The 15,599-nt window shown below is 39.9% G+C and overlaps 1 protein-coding gene across 19 annotated transcripts in view; it reads left to right on the forward strand.

Moving 5' to 3' along the window:
• The window catches only part of KIF1B (kinesin family member 1B), a 142,325-nt gene that overhangs the window by 72,459 nt on the left and 54,267 nt on the right, over positions 1-15,599 (forward strand). For 18 of the 19 annotated variants that reach the window (XM_008167254.4, XM_065575443.1, XM_008167245.4 and 15 more), the window contains 5 exons: positions 347-426; positions 1,092-1,198; positions 2,571-2,654; positions 4,347-4,527; positions 5,689-5,761. In XM_008167254.4, the coding sequence (XP_008165476.2) occupies positions 347-426; positions 1,092-1,198; positions 2,571-2,654; positions 4,347-4,527; positions 5,689-5,761 (525 nt within the window). Of the gene's footprint in view, positions 1-346; positions 427-1,091; positions 1,199-2,570; positions 2,655-4,346; positions 4,528-5,688; positions 5,762-9,863; positions 15,174-15,599 lie in introns of those variants that run through there. The other variant, XM_008167255.4, reaches the window with a different exon arrangement.

Raw genomic sequence — 15,599 nt, forward strand, 5'->3', positions numbered from 1 at the left:
AAAGCATATGGAAGAATGCTGCTGTTGAACTTTCCCTCCCTCTCACCTTTATCAAGATTTACTGAGACAAGGAATCTGTAATTCTTCAGTTTAAAATATTTTCTTCACTGCATCCTTTACCTAGAATATCAGCCAACTGGAGCTGTTAATCTGATATTTGTCCCCTATCCTGAGATGGGTCTCTGCCTGTGTGAAAAAGTTTGCATTTAATTTAGAAATGTGGGGTTTTTTGGAGAAATCTGGAGTTTCACTGATATATATGGTGAAGTGGTTTGGTTCCTTTACCGTCTCCAAAGCTGTTGAAGGTACTCAGCTCTCAATTAACATGTTCTGTATTTTGTTGCAGACACCTCATCTTGTGAACCTCAATGAAGATCCACTCATGTCAGAATGTCTACTTTACTATATCAAAGATGGCATCACTAGGTGAGATTTGGCTCTACTACACTTAAGACTTCTTGTTAAAGGGACATCAGTTTAAATTACACTTCTCTGTTGAACTGTTTTACCTGCTGTTGCAAGTAACACCTAAGATTACCATAAATTACAGATTAGAGAAATATATTTAATTTAGTTTAATAGTACAGTGTATTGTCACTCAGCTTCCCTAGATGTTTTCCACTGGGTCTTTCACAGAGCAACAAGAAAGAGAAACCACTTTGAAAATATAGGATGGTGTAATTTATAGTAAAACCATATAAAATGGTTGGGGGACTTGGGTAAGTGGAGTACTCAAAACTGCTCAGCTCTATAAAACTGGTTGGATTTCTAGTGTTGCCTTAAATTAAACTGAAAGTAGTTCTCCATTCTTGTTTTTTTCCACACTTCCCCCTTTTTAAGCACATCACCCAAACCCAGGTATATTATTTTCTTGGCTAGCAGTGTAAACACACGCTTAATGAAATCAGTCCTTGTCCACATGCGCAAGACTAAATTTAAGGATGCATTTTCTCAGCTCTTAAAATGTAAGGGATAGATTTAATAGTCTGTAGTATTTTATTCCCACCATAGCCAGAAAAATGTATCTGCTGCATGGGCTATAGAGTAGACAATGTTTGAGTTGTGACTAAAATGCTTTTTATTGGGTGCAGGGTTGGACAGGCAGATGCCGAGCGGCGACAAGACATTGTGCTGAGTGGGGCTCACATTAAAGAGGAACACTGTCTCTTCCGAAGTGAGAGGAACCACAATGGTGATGGTGAGATGGCACTTACAATTCCTACGTATAAATGCAGGAGTAAGCGCAACTTTCCCCATGAAAGTGGTTTTCAGCACTGGATAGTTTGTCTTTCAAAAAACTGATCTCTGTACTAGCAGCTGTGGTCTGAAATGTGTGTCTGAAGTGTGGAGGGGAGAAGAGCTGAGAGGCTAGATGGGGTTTGAATAGCCCTTGTGCATCAGATCAGTGAAGTTATTTTCTCTGTGGGTGTAATGACTTAGTTATTGGAGATGAAGCTATAACTATAATAATGCAGTACTAAGATTTTACATTTTTGTACTACATCCATTTGGATCAGATGGTAGCACTCTTGCTTTGGGCCAGCATTCATATCCAGTCTTGATCCTTTGTGTTGTGACCAGGTGGAATGTGTAGTACAGCTTAAACGAATTTTACACTGTTCAAGGTGCTCTTCTTTGGATGAGACTATAAATGGTGTTTCCTTCTGTCCTGCTCTGGGTGACCGGGTTGCCTCTTGAAAAGTGGAACTGAACCCATGATAGGGCTAGTCGGAGGATAACAGTGGGAGCTCAGGAACACCTGAGTTTTAATCCTGGCTTTGACCAAATCCCTCAGTGGTCTGAGACAAATCACTTACCCTCTGCTTTAGTTCCGTCACCTATAATACAGGGATAATACTTGCTTATCTTGGATATTGAGAATTTAGTGTTTATAAGGGGTTATTTAGGTTATTGCTATAGAAGTATTTAACTTTTACTTGCTACAACTCTGGAGTCTTAGCCAACGTTCCTTCTAGCTGCCAGTGGTGTTACTGAGGCAAATATGATCTAATCATGAGATGCTGAGCCCCTGTGACTCCAAGTTATTTCAGTAGGAACAGAGTGCCGAGTAAGTCTCAGGATCAGGCCCATAATGCTGGTCACATCTGCCTACAATAATTGCAGTGCTGAAATCAATTACAAAGAAATGAAAGTGCTGATGGGTGAAATGTACTAAGTTCATTATTCAAACCTTATAACAAGGCATGTATGTGCCTGACCAAGGTTTGGGCAGTGCAAATATCCAGTATGACAGCACAGTCATTACACCTGTGAAAAAACAAGGAGAAAAAAAAACAGTCCTAGCAAATGTGTTACATGGATACCTGTACTACCTGGGTGGTCAAATACTGGCTGAAAAACTGCGCCACTTTGTCATGTGCTGCTATCCATTCCTAACCAGGATGTAATATCAAAGAATAATCTCCCTGGAATCTTTGTGGAGGATGTAGGGAGCAGTGCGTTGTCTGCTTATATGCAATGTGTTGGTAGGCTTTCTGCATTTCCTCACTGTGGGACATTCACTAAATAAACTGAGTTCTGTGGCATTAATGCTGTTGTGTTTCTTCTAGTTATTGTTACTCTGGAGCCTTGTGAACGGTCAGAAACGTACGTCAATGGCAAGAGGGTTGTACAGCCTGTGCAATTGCGCTCAGGTAAGAGACTTCAGAAGTTTGAGGTTGTTGTTGGTTTTTTTTTTTTTTTTTTTTTTTGGACAGATTGTTCCTCAGGAATTGTCCATACAGGATATTTCATGTGGGACTAGTGAAGAAAGTTGGATGCTGTTAAAGATAAGGGATGTATTATGATTATTATTATTTATTTTGTAGTGGAGGTACCATATAGGAGTTAACCTCATTTTCGCCATTAGTGACTGTTCCTGCTTTTCTTTTTCTCAAGCCCTTCACATTGCAACAGCTCAAAGATGGACTTAAATGATCACTGCAACATAGGGCACTCTCTGCTTGCTTCTCTCTCCCTACATACTTTGATATTCTTCCAGTATGTATTTAGCCAAGACTGCTGCCCTTGGCAGTTGCAGTGTGAGAGAACAGACAGACTGCCAGCTGCTGATGGAAAATCCCCAGCTTCTCTGGCATAGCTAAGATGTGACCCCATGCAGGAGTACAACAGTGACTCTCCTTCCTTTTTTAACTCTACTAAGTAACCTGGTTAGATCTCCTCATGTCTCAGGGGCCAGGGAGAGTGGCTTTCATAAATTGTGAGTTTGAGACCAGCAGGGTTCAGTTTCTTCTAAATCATGAGCATATGTTCTTCTAGTCCTGAAATGCAATCTAGTGCAATGGAGTCTGGAGTGTAAGTGGGTGCTTGCAAGGAATTAAGTGCATCAATTTCAGCAGAATGATGGTCGTGGGGATGGGAGTTGGTTTCCAGTCTCTCTTCCAACCATCCCACTCTTTTGAAAATGCAGGTGCAAGCTTGGCATGTCTTGCAGAGGGGGAACTGCTACTCCTGTTCTTTCAAGCTAATTTATTTTTATAACTAGCTTCCTATATATCTCTTTTCAGTGCCTATTTCTTGACAATTACATTATTAAAACTATTGATTAAAAATCATTAACCTCTTTAGAAGGTGGTTGTTTTACTAGTAGGTTCACAGTGACCGTCTTGATTGCTCTGGAGGTTCATTTATGTTACATGGAGAGAGCAGAAGTATTTTATCAATTATGCTAGGCACTTGTTTTAAGTTTCCTGTACATCTGATTCCTGTAGCACTTAGATGCAATTCTTGCCTTATCACTTAACTGTGGCTCTTACTTATGCTATGGAGAATGAAATAAATGTCTCCCCAGAAATTCCACTGATTAGGACTTGAGTAGAAACTTAAGTGACATATCAGGCAAATCTCTACTTAAAAATGTACAGCATCCATTCTTCAAATGGTTGTGGTTAGATTATCTAAAATAGAAATGTTTGTGGGGTGGTTTTTGCCCATGATTTCTGCACTTCTTTTAAAAAAATTAGTTGACTAGCTTACTTGTTATAGCTGTCAGTCCATCAGCAAGTCATTCTTTATTTTGTGGTATGGTTCTGCAGGGGTTTAAATCTGGCTCTATAGACAGGTTTTCTTATGTGACATTTTCTGGGGCATGCAGTGGGATGTACAGTTTAACCTCCTCTGCAATAAGTAGGGTGTTCCTTTTGCCCATTTGGCCACCTACTACTAAAAGTTTAAATATTGTCCAAATTCTCATTGGGAAATCCTGTCTTCTGATGCTCTGGTTACCTAAACAGCTTAGAGTAAACTTCATTGGATACTAAACTTTGTCTCAACCTGATTCTGGAGTTCTTACGCTAAAGAGTTAATTTTTTATGTTACTGTTTTAGGAAATCGTATCATCATGGGTAAAAATCACGTTTTCAGATTCAACCACCCTGAGCAAGCACGAGCAGAGAGGGAGAAGACTCCATCAGCTGAAACTCCCTCTGAACCAGTAGACTGGACATTTGCTCAGAGAGAACTCTTGGAGAAACAGGGCATTGATATGAAGCAGGAGATGGAGAAGAGGTAAGTGGACTAAACTAACTGTTGTTTTACTTGGCATGTCTGATATATTTCGTTAGACCTGTTTAGGGTGGCACCAACTCTTACATCAGTCTGAAGTTAATGCCTGCTTTTCTCTAGGAAAGACTGGTTAATTCCTACTTCCCTGTGAAATGAGGGCACCAGAGACAGACTTTGCCTCCCACTTTAAATAAAAAAAAAAGAAAAAAAAAATCCAGACAAAGCTAGATTAACACAAACATACGCCTCTTTTGTATCGTAGAGTGTCTCTGAAAGAAATTTGCCCACATCTTTCTATGATCTAAAGCTGTATCTGCCAATAAGGCCCTCTGCTCCCAAAGTGGAGGATCAGGACACTTGCTCATGTTTGTACCTCTTTTATTTTAGGAGTCTACTTCTTTAAACCTCCATTTATGCCCCCCCCCCCCCCCCCAGCATCAAATTTATGGTCAAAGCAGGGAGTATCGGGGGGAGCAATTGGATGGTCTCTTGGCACATCTGTTCTTAAACTGCATAATCTTCCAGCATTCCTTCATTGTCAATCTGGGACTTCCCTGAGTTTTGCCTCCACAAAGCTGTCTGCTCATAAGGGTTAAGAGGACCAGAAATCACTTAGATACGGTGCTCTACTGACGGAGACTGCTCCTTTCCTTGTATTTGGAGGAAACTAAACTCCTGGGTTGTTAATAAATCAAACTATTAAATATACAAACTAGCAATAGTACTTGTGACTCCTCATACACAGTAAGAGTTACACTTTGTAGCCTTAATTGTATGCTGTGACATGTCTAATTGAACTAAAATAAAGGATTAAATACAGTTATACAACTGATGTTTTCCTGCTTGTGGATCATTTGCTTAAATAAGGCTTTTTGTACACTTCATAGAGTACAGTCACTAATTTAGGCAGCAGTGGAACAGAATAGGTCAAATTCTTGGTGTCCAAGATCTAGGGTAATTCTCATTCCAAGTGAACTGAAAAGTGTCTAGTTTGAAGGAGGCAGGAAGAATAGTACCTTTCATGCTAGTGTATTGACACTCTCATGTACACCCCAGACTTGCCCTTGTCTCTGTTACTTAACAGATTCTGTGGACAGAGTAACACTAACGCAAATAATGGTCTACATGGCTGCTTCTGCATCCCTTGTGGTTTTTTCTCTCCAGGTTACAAGAAATGGAGATTTTGTACAAGAAGGAGAAAGAGGAAGCAGATCTCTTGTTGGAGCAGCAGAGGCTGGTAAGTGTCAATTCTTCCAGTTGCCTGTATTGTTGGCAAAGGTTAACTGCTGCCTTTATTGACCCCCTTAAAGTCCAGGAAATTTGCTTGGGCTGTCTGCATAAAGTACAGTCCGTCTCCTCCCCTCTCCCCACCCCCCACAGTAGTGAAAAGTAGCATGGCTAAGCAGACACATCTCATGCTTTACTCTTATTAATGTGGAGATTATATTCACCCACCAGTGGGCACTAAGCAGTGCTTGGGAGAGCTGGTCAAATTTGCTGAATTGTAACTTGGATCAACAGGAGGATGTTTCTTCTTTGTCAGTGCTTTGAAGTTACTTTTCAATAGTCTAATTGATTAGTTGTTGTGAATGTTCGAACTCTGAATGGTTGTCTTGGATCATCAGAAAGTACTAATTTTGTGCTGCCAAAACACCTAGACTATGTTCATGTGCTAGGTTTTACAAATGATGTCTGGAAATGTTGCTGCACTGTGCATGTTTAACCCTGCTCCCTCCCCCTGCATGGAGTCTGAATCCCTTGCAAGGGTCTTCATGGCATAATACTGATTGAGGGCAGGTGTGTAGTAAGGGAGTTTTTTAATTTTTCCAAACCCATGGGGAAAAACAAACTATGTAGCTAGGAAGTCCAATAAATAAAGTCTGATGTTCATTGTGTAGTAATTGGGGCAGGAATTCCTTGCTTATACAGTCAGATATGTTCTAATGGAACATAGCCTTTAAAGTGCAATACAGATACATGCAGAATCCAGGCCTCCTGTCAACCAGAAGGGCAAGTGTGAGCCCAGCAATCAAGTCTGATCTTCCTGAGTAACACTGGGTCAGTGATATCTGCTCTTTATTATTTTTATTAGCCACAGGAGAATGTTAACTGTTGCCCCAGCTTGGTGAAAAGAACTTTAGGGGTTGCAACTTGCTGTTAAGAGTCTGAGAACCTGGGAGCCTCTGGAAGCTCTGGGGGAGTTGAATGAATTTCTGGATTTGTCACAAGGCTCTTCTCTCTTTCCCCAGAGCAGAGAGAGGAGCTAGGACTCCTGTGGCATCCATTCCTTGCTAGACAAGCTGTGTGCGAGTTAACATTATTTTTCATTAACTACAATATCCAGTGGCCTTACAACTCCCACCCAGAGCTTTTCTTCAAAAGGGATCACTGTGAGAATGGAGAGGAGCAACTGCAAATTGAGCCAGAACAGAGTTTAAGACTAGTGACTAGTGTTCGATCTTGGCGACTTTATATTGAAAGTAAAACTGGCAAGGAGTGAATTGAATGCATGAGATAAGGAAATAGTCTAGGTAAAGAGTAGCCCTTGGGTGTTTGCTTGGAGCCACAGGAGATGAGAAGTGGTGTTCCCTCCTTAAAACTTAGCTTAGAAAGACTTGGAAATAGCTTCAAGTTGGGGCAGCATTTTGTCCCGAAAATAATGTGTAGTTAACATTGTGTGAAATAAACAAGCCAAAACTGTTTAATTATTTTGAGGCCTGTTTAAAACAAGGCTGCATTTGTAAAAGTTCTGTAAAGCAGGGTTCATTTCCCTGTTCTGCGCATGTTCATATGGAAGAATATTTAATACTGTAATAAACTGAGCTTATAGAAATCACTTTTATTTTTGCTTATCTTAAGGGGCAAAGTTGGAAGATGTCATTCTAAATTATCATCAGTGATGAGATTATTTAAAAATTGCTTACCTAAGGTTGAGAAACGATAATAAATCAGATCACTGGTCTATCTGGACAGTATGCTGCTTTTGCCAATGGCCAATATCCAGTGCTTCAGAAACCCCACCAAAGTGCATTTGGTCATTTCTGCAGTATTGTATGTGGGGTTGGGGCATGGATAGGGTAAATATCTTCCTGACCCTTAAAAACAATTGGTTAATTTCTAAAGCATAGGCACTGACTAACTTTAGCTTCTGTAACTGGCAAACGTTTATAATTGTCACAGTATCATCCAACCACAGTATCAGCCTCTCTGACCTCCTGCCATAGTGTATTCAACGTTTGGTTATTGTGAAATAATATTTTTTTCTGTTTGCCCTTAACTTGACACTAATCTTGATTGGGAGACCCTGGCCGCTGCTATCAACTTATTTTGTGTCAGGCTTAGACGTCAACCAGGTTGGGCTCCTGTTGTGACAGGAGCTTCACAAACTTATAGCAAATTAAAATTCCTGACCCCAAATCTTATAACTATATTTGCATTAGAGTTAATTTTTGAGTTCGTGTAGGAGATTGACCCCATAGTGTCTCATTTTGTGCTAATATTAAATGTACGAGTAATATTGGTAACATCAAGAATGATGAATGACCTTTTCTTCCTGGTTAAAGCTTTGAACTTGTATAGTACAGTGTGCAGTGTCTTTCTGTTGGGTGCCTTCCATTTCCACTGCACGATGCAGTATGCTAGACACTACCTTTTGAGGCTCCAGATTTTGCCTGCCATAAACTCATAAGAATTCACCATTATTTTGCTGATATTTTCTGGCCTAAACAGGAAACATGGTCTAAATTATTTTTTACAAATCTAAAGATAATATAAGGTCACAAGCAGTAATCAATGTTAATAAGAAAAATGTTATTGACCCTAAAGACAGAACTTTCTCTAAAATCCATCTCATTCCCAGAACCAGAATAAATCGTATTGCATATACTCCGCTCTTTATTGCTCAACTATTCCCAATAGGGTCTTTTAAATTGTCTGTCAATCAGTGGTTCAGAACCAGAGATGCATATTTCCCTAGCATGTAATCGACTGTTGCTGTTCCTGATTTTTCATGTATTATGTAATTCTTTGTCTGAAAAACTTGAGTTGCAGTTACTTCAACAGAGATTGACTCTTGCAGTATTTTGAAGGAGATGAATCAGATTAACAGTGAATCAGATTAACAACCAGAAATGGATAATATATTGAAGAGCGATCTCAAAGTATTAAAAAAATTCACCTTTTAAAAATAGGCTGACTTAATTCCAGGTTGCAGTGATCAGTGATGAATACACTTAGTTTTTGGTGACATTTATCTCTCAAATAACCATTCGTAGTTTATAGAAACCCGAAGAGAGTTTCTCAATAAAATGATTTAATAAGAGTAACCTCTTTTAGAAATCCTTCTGAAAAACATGGAATAATGGAGCAAAACAAGTGCAACTCTTAGCAAATGTGTGGGAGCTGCAGGTGCAAATTTGTTAAATGTTTACTAAGGTTGCAGAAGATGGGAAGAAAATTGGGTATCGAATAGCATTTGTATTGGTTAAAACAGTTTTTAAAAGTTACTACAACATTCTTCTGATGCTCGCTCTTCAGACAGTCAAGTCTTCCAATGATTTTAAAATACACAGCAAGGTGGCAAATGGAAAAACCCTTTGAAACTCTGATTCTCAATATCCCATTAGCTTGTAACAAGTCTTCTTTGGATTGAAACCTCTTCACCTGTCATAGTGAAACTTGTGGTACTTTTAACATCAACCCTATTGGCTGCTTCTGTTTTTATTTTTTCTTATTCTCTTAACACTTCTCTGGCTGCTCTTGTAGTAAAGTGGATTCTAAACTCCAGCATCCCAGCGCCATATACAACATTACTAACCAGTGTTAACCCCACTTACTCTGGCTGCTCATCACATCATTCTACGACGGCTGTTGTGTTCACTCACTGGGGGAGGATTTTCTGAAAGACGCAACAGCAATAACCAAGGCACATGTGTGTGGCATGGAATTGCATGTCTTCGTAGCATATGTGGGGTGCAGTTCACACCTTGTTTTTGTCAAGGACTTGGTATAGTTGTTCTGTTGAAAGATTTTGGAGGGGGGACTGGGAGGGAATGAACGTAGGTTAGATGTAGTATTTTTAAGTTGGTTACATTTATATATAATGTAAATATTAGTAGAATGGAGAGCCTATATTTTAAAGGAAACAATGCTGAGAGGCTGACAGAAATATTAATGTCCTTACAGTCAGTCATAAGAGACATCTATATCGTTTGTTCTATTTAATTTTTATTTGTTTTAGTTTTCTTTGCCTGTTTTTGTTTATTTTTTTCCATTTTTTTTTTTTTCAATTTTAATTTTGGTTGTTTTGGGGCCACTTCTTGATTTTTGTTTTTCCAAAGGATGCAGACTCTGATAGTGGGGATGATTCGGACAAGAGATCGTGTGAGGAGAGCTGGAGACTGATCACCTCCCTGAGAGAGAAGCTGCCTCCCAGCAAGCTGCAGACCATTGTAAAAAAGTGTGGTCTCCCTAGCAGTGGGAAGAAGCGAGAGCCTATTAAAATGTACCAGATACCACAACGCCGGCGCCTTAGTAAAGACTCCAAATGGGTCACCATCTCAGACTTGAAGATACAGGCTGTGAAGGAGATCTGCTATGAGGTAGCCCTCAATGACTTCAGGCATACTAGGCAGGAGATTGAGGCACTGGCCATTGTTAAAATGAAAGAGCTTTGTGCCATGTACGGAAAGAAAGATCCCAATGAGCGTGACTCATGGCGAGCTGTTGCCCGGGATGTCTGGGATACTGTGGGAGTTGGAGATGAGAGGATTGAAGATGTCATGGCCAGTGGGAAAGGAGTGACTGATGTGGATGACCTCAAGGTACATATAGACAAATTGGAAGATATTTTGCAGGAAGTGAAAAGGCAGAACAACATGAAGGATGAGGAAATAAAAGTTCTCCGAAATAAGATGCTAAAAATGGAGAGGGTTTTACCACTGATAGGGTCGCAAGAGCTGAGAGCCCAGTCGACCACCTCTAATGCTAGTAATGTTAAAAATCCAAACTCAGTGAGTGTGGTGGATGCTGACAAGAAGTATGCAAATGCTTTGAAAAAAGATGAGAATGGTGAGCTTGATAAAGAGGAGCGTGTTTCCCAATTAATGGAGGATGACCCAGCCTTCAGGCGCGGGCGGTTACACTGGATGAGGCAAGAGCAAATTCGGTTTAAGAACTTGCAACAGCAGGAGATTGCCAAACAGCTCCGTCGACAAAACATGCCTCACCGATTTATCCCACCTGAAAACCGTAAGCCCCGGTTTCCATTTAAGAGCAACCCCAAACACAGAAACTCGTGGAGTCCAGGCACTCACATAATTATCACAGAGGATGAGGTTATTGAGGTCCGAATTCCAAAGGAGGAAGAGAAGGAGAACAAAGAAGAGAACAAAGAAAAAGGTGGCAGTGCTGTCTCCCAGGATCCTCAGCAACTGTGGAACCTACATGACCCACAAAGGAGTCAAGATCATATCCAGATTAACTGGCAACAGCTGAACACTCAGCCACAGCCTAGCAGTCGGCAACAGACACCACCTCAGTTACGCTGGAGAAGCAATTCTCTCAACAATGGCTACCAGAAAAACTTGCGCCGTCAGACATCTGGGTCATCTGAATCACTACACTCCCACAGTGGGCCCCAGAACCCAGACCTGCAGAAGTTCCAGCAGAAGCGCCACATCCACCAGCACCACCAATCCTATTGCAATCACAACAGTGGAGGCAATACAGAGAGCAATGCAGTTAACATCTACCCAAAACAGATTAATGGGCCCAGCCATTACGACCAGTTTGTGACACCTCCACGGATGAGACGACAATTCTCTGCACCTAACCTCAAAGCTGGCAGAGAAACTACAGTATGATTCACTGGACAAATGGGAGAAGGGGTCAGTGCTGCCTTATCATTCAGAAGCATTGGGTTGGGACAGTTTTGATCACCATCTACCTTAGGTTTCAGTTGGCCAATTAGAACTTGAGTGACTTGATGTACAAAGCACAAGACATTGGTATTTCAACACATCTGTTTTGCTTATGAATCATGGTGCAATTTTCAAGACTTTGGAGAAATAGTGTGAAAAATGTTGAGACCCCTTTTTTATAGATTAGAAGACTGTGGAAAAGAGGGTACCCTACTAGCTCATGTACCTTCCTTATTTTTTGTCTTGAGTATTTTTCGAAAGCTGAAAATACTGTCTGGAATATATAAAGAGCTGCCTTCCTCCATGTTTTTATGTAGACAATCAAAAGGGGAATCTAGTTTATAGCGTTGAATGTCTCTTGTGACCTTTTGGTTAGAAATGAAGAAACAGACCATTTGTATTGTAAGCTTAGCTTTGGCTCCTCAATTCAATTCACTTTTCACCTCCTAACCCGTGTTTTTAAATAATTATTGGAAACCAAAAGCTGTCAGCTGGCAAGACAACGTGGCTTTTTGTAGACCTGCTGTCTCCTTTACCAAAATTTATGAGAGCTACTTGGACACTTGACCCCCCCCTCCCATTCTCTCTCTCCCTTTAGAGTGCACAATGCCTTTTGTCCTCCTGCCTAGTTTCATTAACATCAGTATAAAATTGCCATGACCATAGAAATCTGCCTCTGAATGGGGTTATATGGGGGACTGTGCACATGGCCAGAGCCATGTTATAGAAATAAGCTTTTTCTCATTCCCATCTTGTCTCTATTATAATGGTTTTTAGTTATAATTTACTATACCGAGATGATAGACATGCACTGCACTTTTTTGATCTTTAATGGTGCAGTAAAGACACTCAGTGAGCTGATTTCTTCCACTGCCTTGGTTAGGCTTTGGGTCTCAGATGTGTTACTGATGAGGATTTAGAATACTACCGTGAATTCGAGGGGGCAGAAAAAGGAGGGCTAGAGAACGGATTCATTTTACATAATACCTCATTCTAGTGCCTTCTGGTTTCAGATTGCTCTGCTGTTTCAAGTCTTGTTGAACAAATCTGTCACTTTAAGGGGAAATCATTTGTTTTCATTTACTCTCCATCCCCCAGAAAAGTACAGTTTAGATGCAGTATTTTAACTTATACCATAAACAAAGGTACCTAAAATTACAAATGAAAACACCATAAACATTTGCAAACCCTGTGATCCTACTTCAAAGCTCCCAGAACAAATGACACTAAAAATAGTGGACAAAAAAGCAGATGCTGTTTGACTAAGAATTAGGCTTATGGGTTTTTGGAGTTTTTACCTTGATTGGAAAGTGCTACTCTTAACTATAGGACTTGTTTCTTTGCTTTTGAAAACATTCTTTTCATTAATTTTTATTTACTTAAGTTGTGTTTGGACTTGAATTTTTAGGACAAATCTGAATCTTTGGAGGGAAACTTGGTTTACTGTAAGGTTTAACCTGAATGCAATTTTTAAAACAAACTTGAGTATTTATGGCTGATTTAGTGTGGTCGGATCACATTGTTACATTTGTACAGTTAAATGACTTGTGCTGTGTTGCACAAATATCCTTGATTTTACTACTTGAGGTCATTTCCTTGTGTTAAACATAAGCCCTACTGCTAAGTTTTACTTCTGCATGTTTCAGCATAGCTATAAATGAGTAGAAATTCCCTGCAACTTACCTCCCCTTATTCTTTCCTGCCTACATATTTTTTCTTCCCTTCTGAACTACACCTCTACCCCGATATAACATGACCCGATGTAACACAAATTCAGATATAACGCGGTAAAGCAGTGCTCCGGGGGGGGGGGGGGGGGGGGGGCTGCGCACTACGGCGGATCAAAGCAAGTTCGATATATACCCGGTTTCACCTATAACGCGGTAAGATTTTTTTTGGCTCCCGAGGACAGCGTTATATCGAGGTAGAGGTGTATATTATTACAAAGGTGCTGGTTGTAACTCCATGGTTAAATTGCAACCAGAGACCTACTACTTTGGAATCAGTCATTCAGGTCTCAGCATTGCAATCCGGTCACATGAATGTTTCCTGACACATGATCTCTGGGATTTAGGAGGTTCAATAGTGTTGCTTCCCAGACTGCTCTAAACTGATGACTAGGTTAATTTTCTGTCCAAAATGGTGATGCCAATTGCGTCTGTTCCATATTTCAGTCTATCTGAACAATGGAAACACTGAAATCCCTGATCCTTCAAAGAAAGGAAGCCCTTGTACAAAGACAATACTTTTTTCTTCCAGCTTGAGTCAGCACTCTACTTTATTTTTGGGCTGCAAATAACCTTGTGCTGTTAGCTTTACTATAGAATTCTATGTAAATAGTTTGTCCCATTCCTACTATTCGGCTATAATGAGTGATATGATTTTTCCCTCTGCCATCCTTTTCAAATGTCTTAGAACCTGCTCTGTTTTGTGGCAAGAAGGGAGAGATGAAAAGATTAAGTATCTGGGGAAATTCCCATGTGCCTTCATATGGAACATTCCAGCCAAGCAGAGATTATCCTGGGTAGGAGCCAGGCACAAGGGAAAGACCCAACAAGTCTATTTTGTGTGTCCCCCTTCTATTTGCGCAATATAGCAGTAACAGATGCAAAACCAGCTGAGGTATGCAAAAAGAATATGCAGCATGCAATTATTTTTTGAAATCCATTCAAGTATGTATTTTGAAATGGGATAAAATAATATACTAACTTGATTTTTAAATCCCAGACTTTAAATAGAAGTCTTGTCAATGTGGGTTGGCTTAAAATTACCTCGAAAGAAATGTTCTCCTTAGCTCTAAATATTTGAATGATGGGGAATGGGTTTTAAACCCATCACTCTGTTACCCAAGACTCAGTGTTTTTTGATGCAGCACTAGAAAAACACTCAGTTTGTTTGAATTCTGCATCAGTTACCTAGCAAATGCTGTTCTGAAGCTGTCCACATAAACTGCTTCTTAATTTTCCTGCGTGACTTGAAAAAAGAGCAAAATACAGTAACTGGATGCCAAAATTGGGCAGGGGAAGCTGGCTTTCTTTCAAACTTTTAAGAGGCTATTACAGTCCATGTAGGATGAAACCTAAAAACTATTAAACTATCCCTTTCTATAACGCAGATGGAATTAACAAGCACTAAAACAGTCTATTTCCTATACGAGTGTGAGAAGGCTTTCATGCTAATGGAAAAATGAGGCATCCATGATGCAGGTGCCTTTTCAGTAAGTTAATTGTCAAGGGCTGATGTTCTGTTTGCTTTGTTGGCAGCTGACTCTCATGCACCAGTGCCTTAATGTGAGGAGTTTTTTTACCCTTAAAATCTCACTGGGGACTTGGGGTGGGAGGGAAATGCTTCTTCTTTTTTCACTTCAGTGTCCTTTTTCAGTATATCTGACTTAAGAAATCTGTCAAATTAGGGGGAGAGCTTTGTATGAGTGTTATGAACATATTTTCAGTATCTTTACCCATTCATTCTTGTAAGTTGTGTATTTTAAAACTCAGATACTTGCCTCTGAACCACTTTAAGAGCTGCCAGATGAGAAATCCATGTTTACCCATTGTTACTCTAAAGGAGGTAGTAAGTCTCCTTCCAATGAAATTATGGGATTTTCAGATCTGTCTAGTTCACTTTAAAAAAAAAAAATGTTTGTCTTGAGAGCAAATGCTTTCCTCATGAAAAGCAGAGCTGGTTTGTATTGTAACAAGTGCTCTTTCAATAAACTATGAAATACTCTTGTAAGCGTCTGACTTATCTCTGTGGAATATTCAGTAGCACAAAACTTGAGCTTAGCCTTTCTGTTTTTTTTTTTGGTCTTGTGACCCATTCTAGTTGAGTTCAGTTAAAAATGTCTGCCTCCTTCAGTTGTTCCTCAAACTGGCCCATGTAAAATTAAATTACTCTTGAGACAGATATATCTCAAGATATATGTAGCGGGGCCCCATTTGCTTCTACCACCACATTTTAAGAAACTTCATTTACAGTGCAGGAAGGATATGGGCTGTAATCTTCCTTAATACAGTCCCATTGTGCACTTGTTGCTGCCATTAGTTTAAATTCTGAAGAAGCACAGCAGGGAATTCACAATTCCCTTTATAGACTAAGGAATAGGGAAGCCTATCTTTACCATCTTGCTATTCCCAAAGAATGAGGCATAGAAAT

Source organism: Chrysemys picta, chromosome 21, assembly GCF_011386835.1.
Source record: "Chrysemys picta bellii isolate R12L10 chromosome 21, ASM1138683v2, whole genome shotgun sequence".
NCBI classification, from domain to species: domain Eukaryota; kingdom Metazoa; phylum Chordata; order Testudines; family Emydidae; genus Chrysemys; species Chrysemys picta.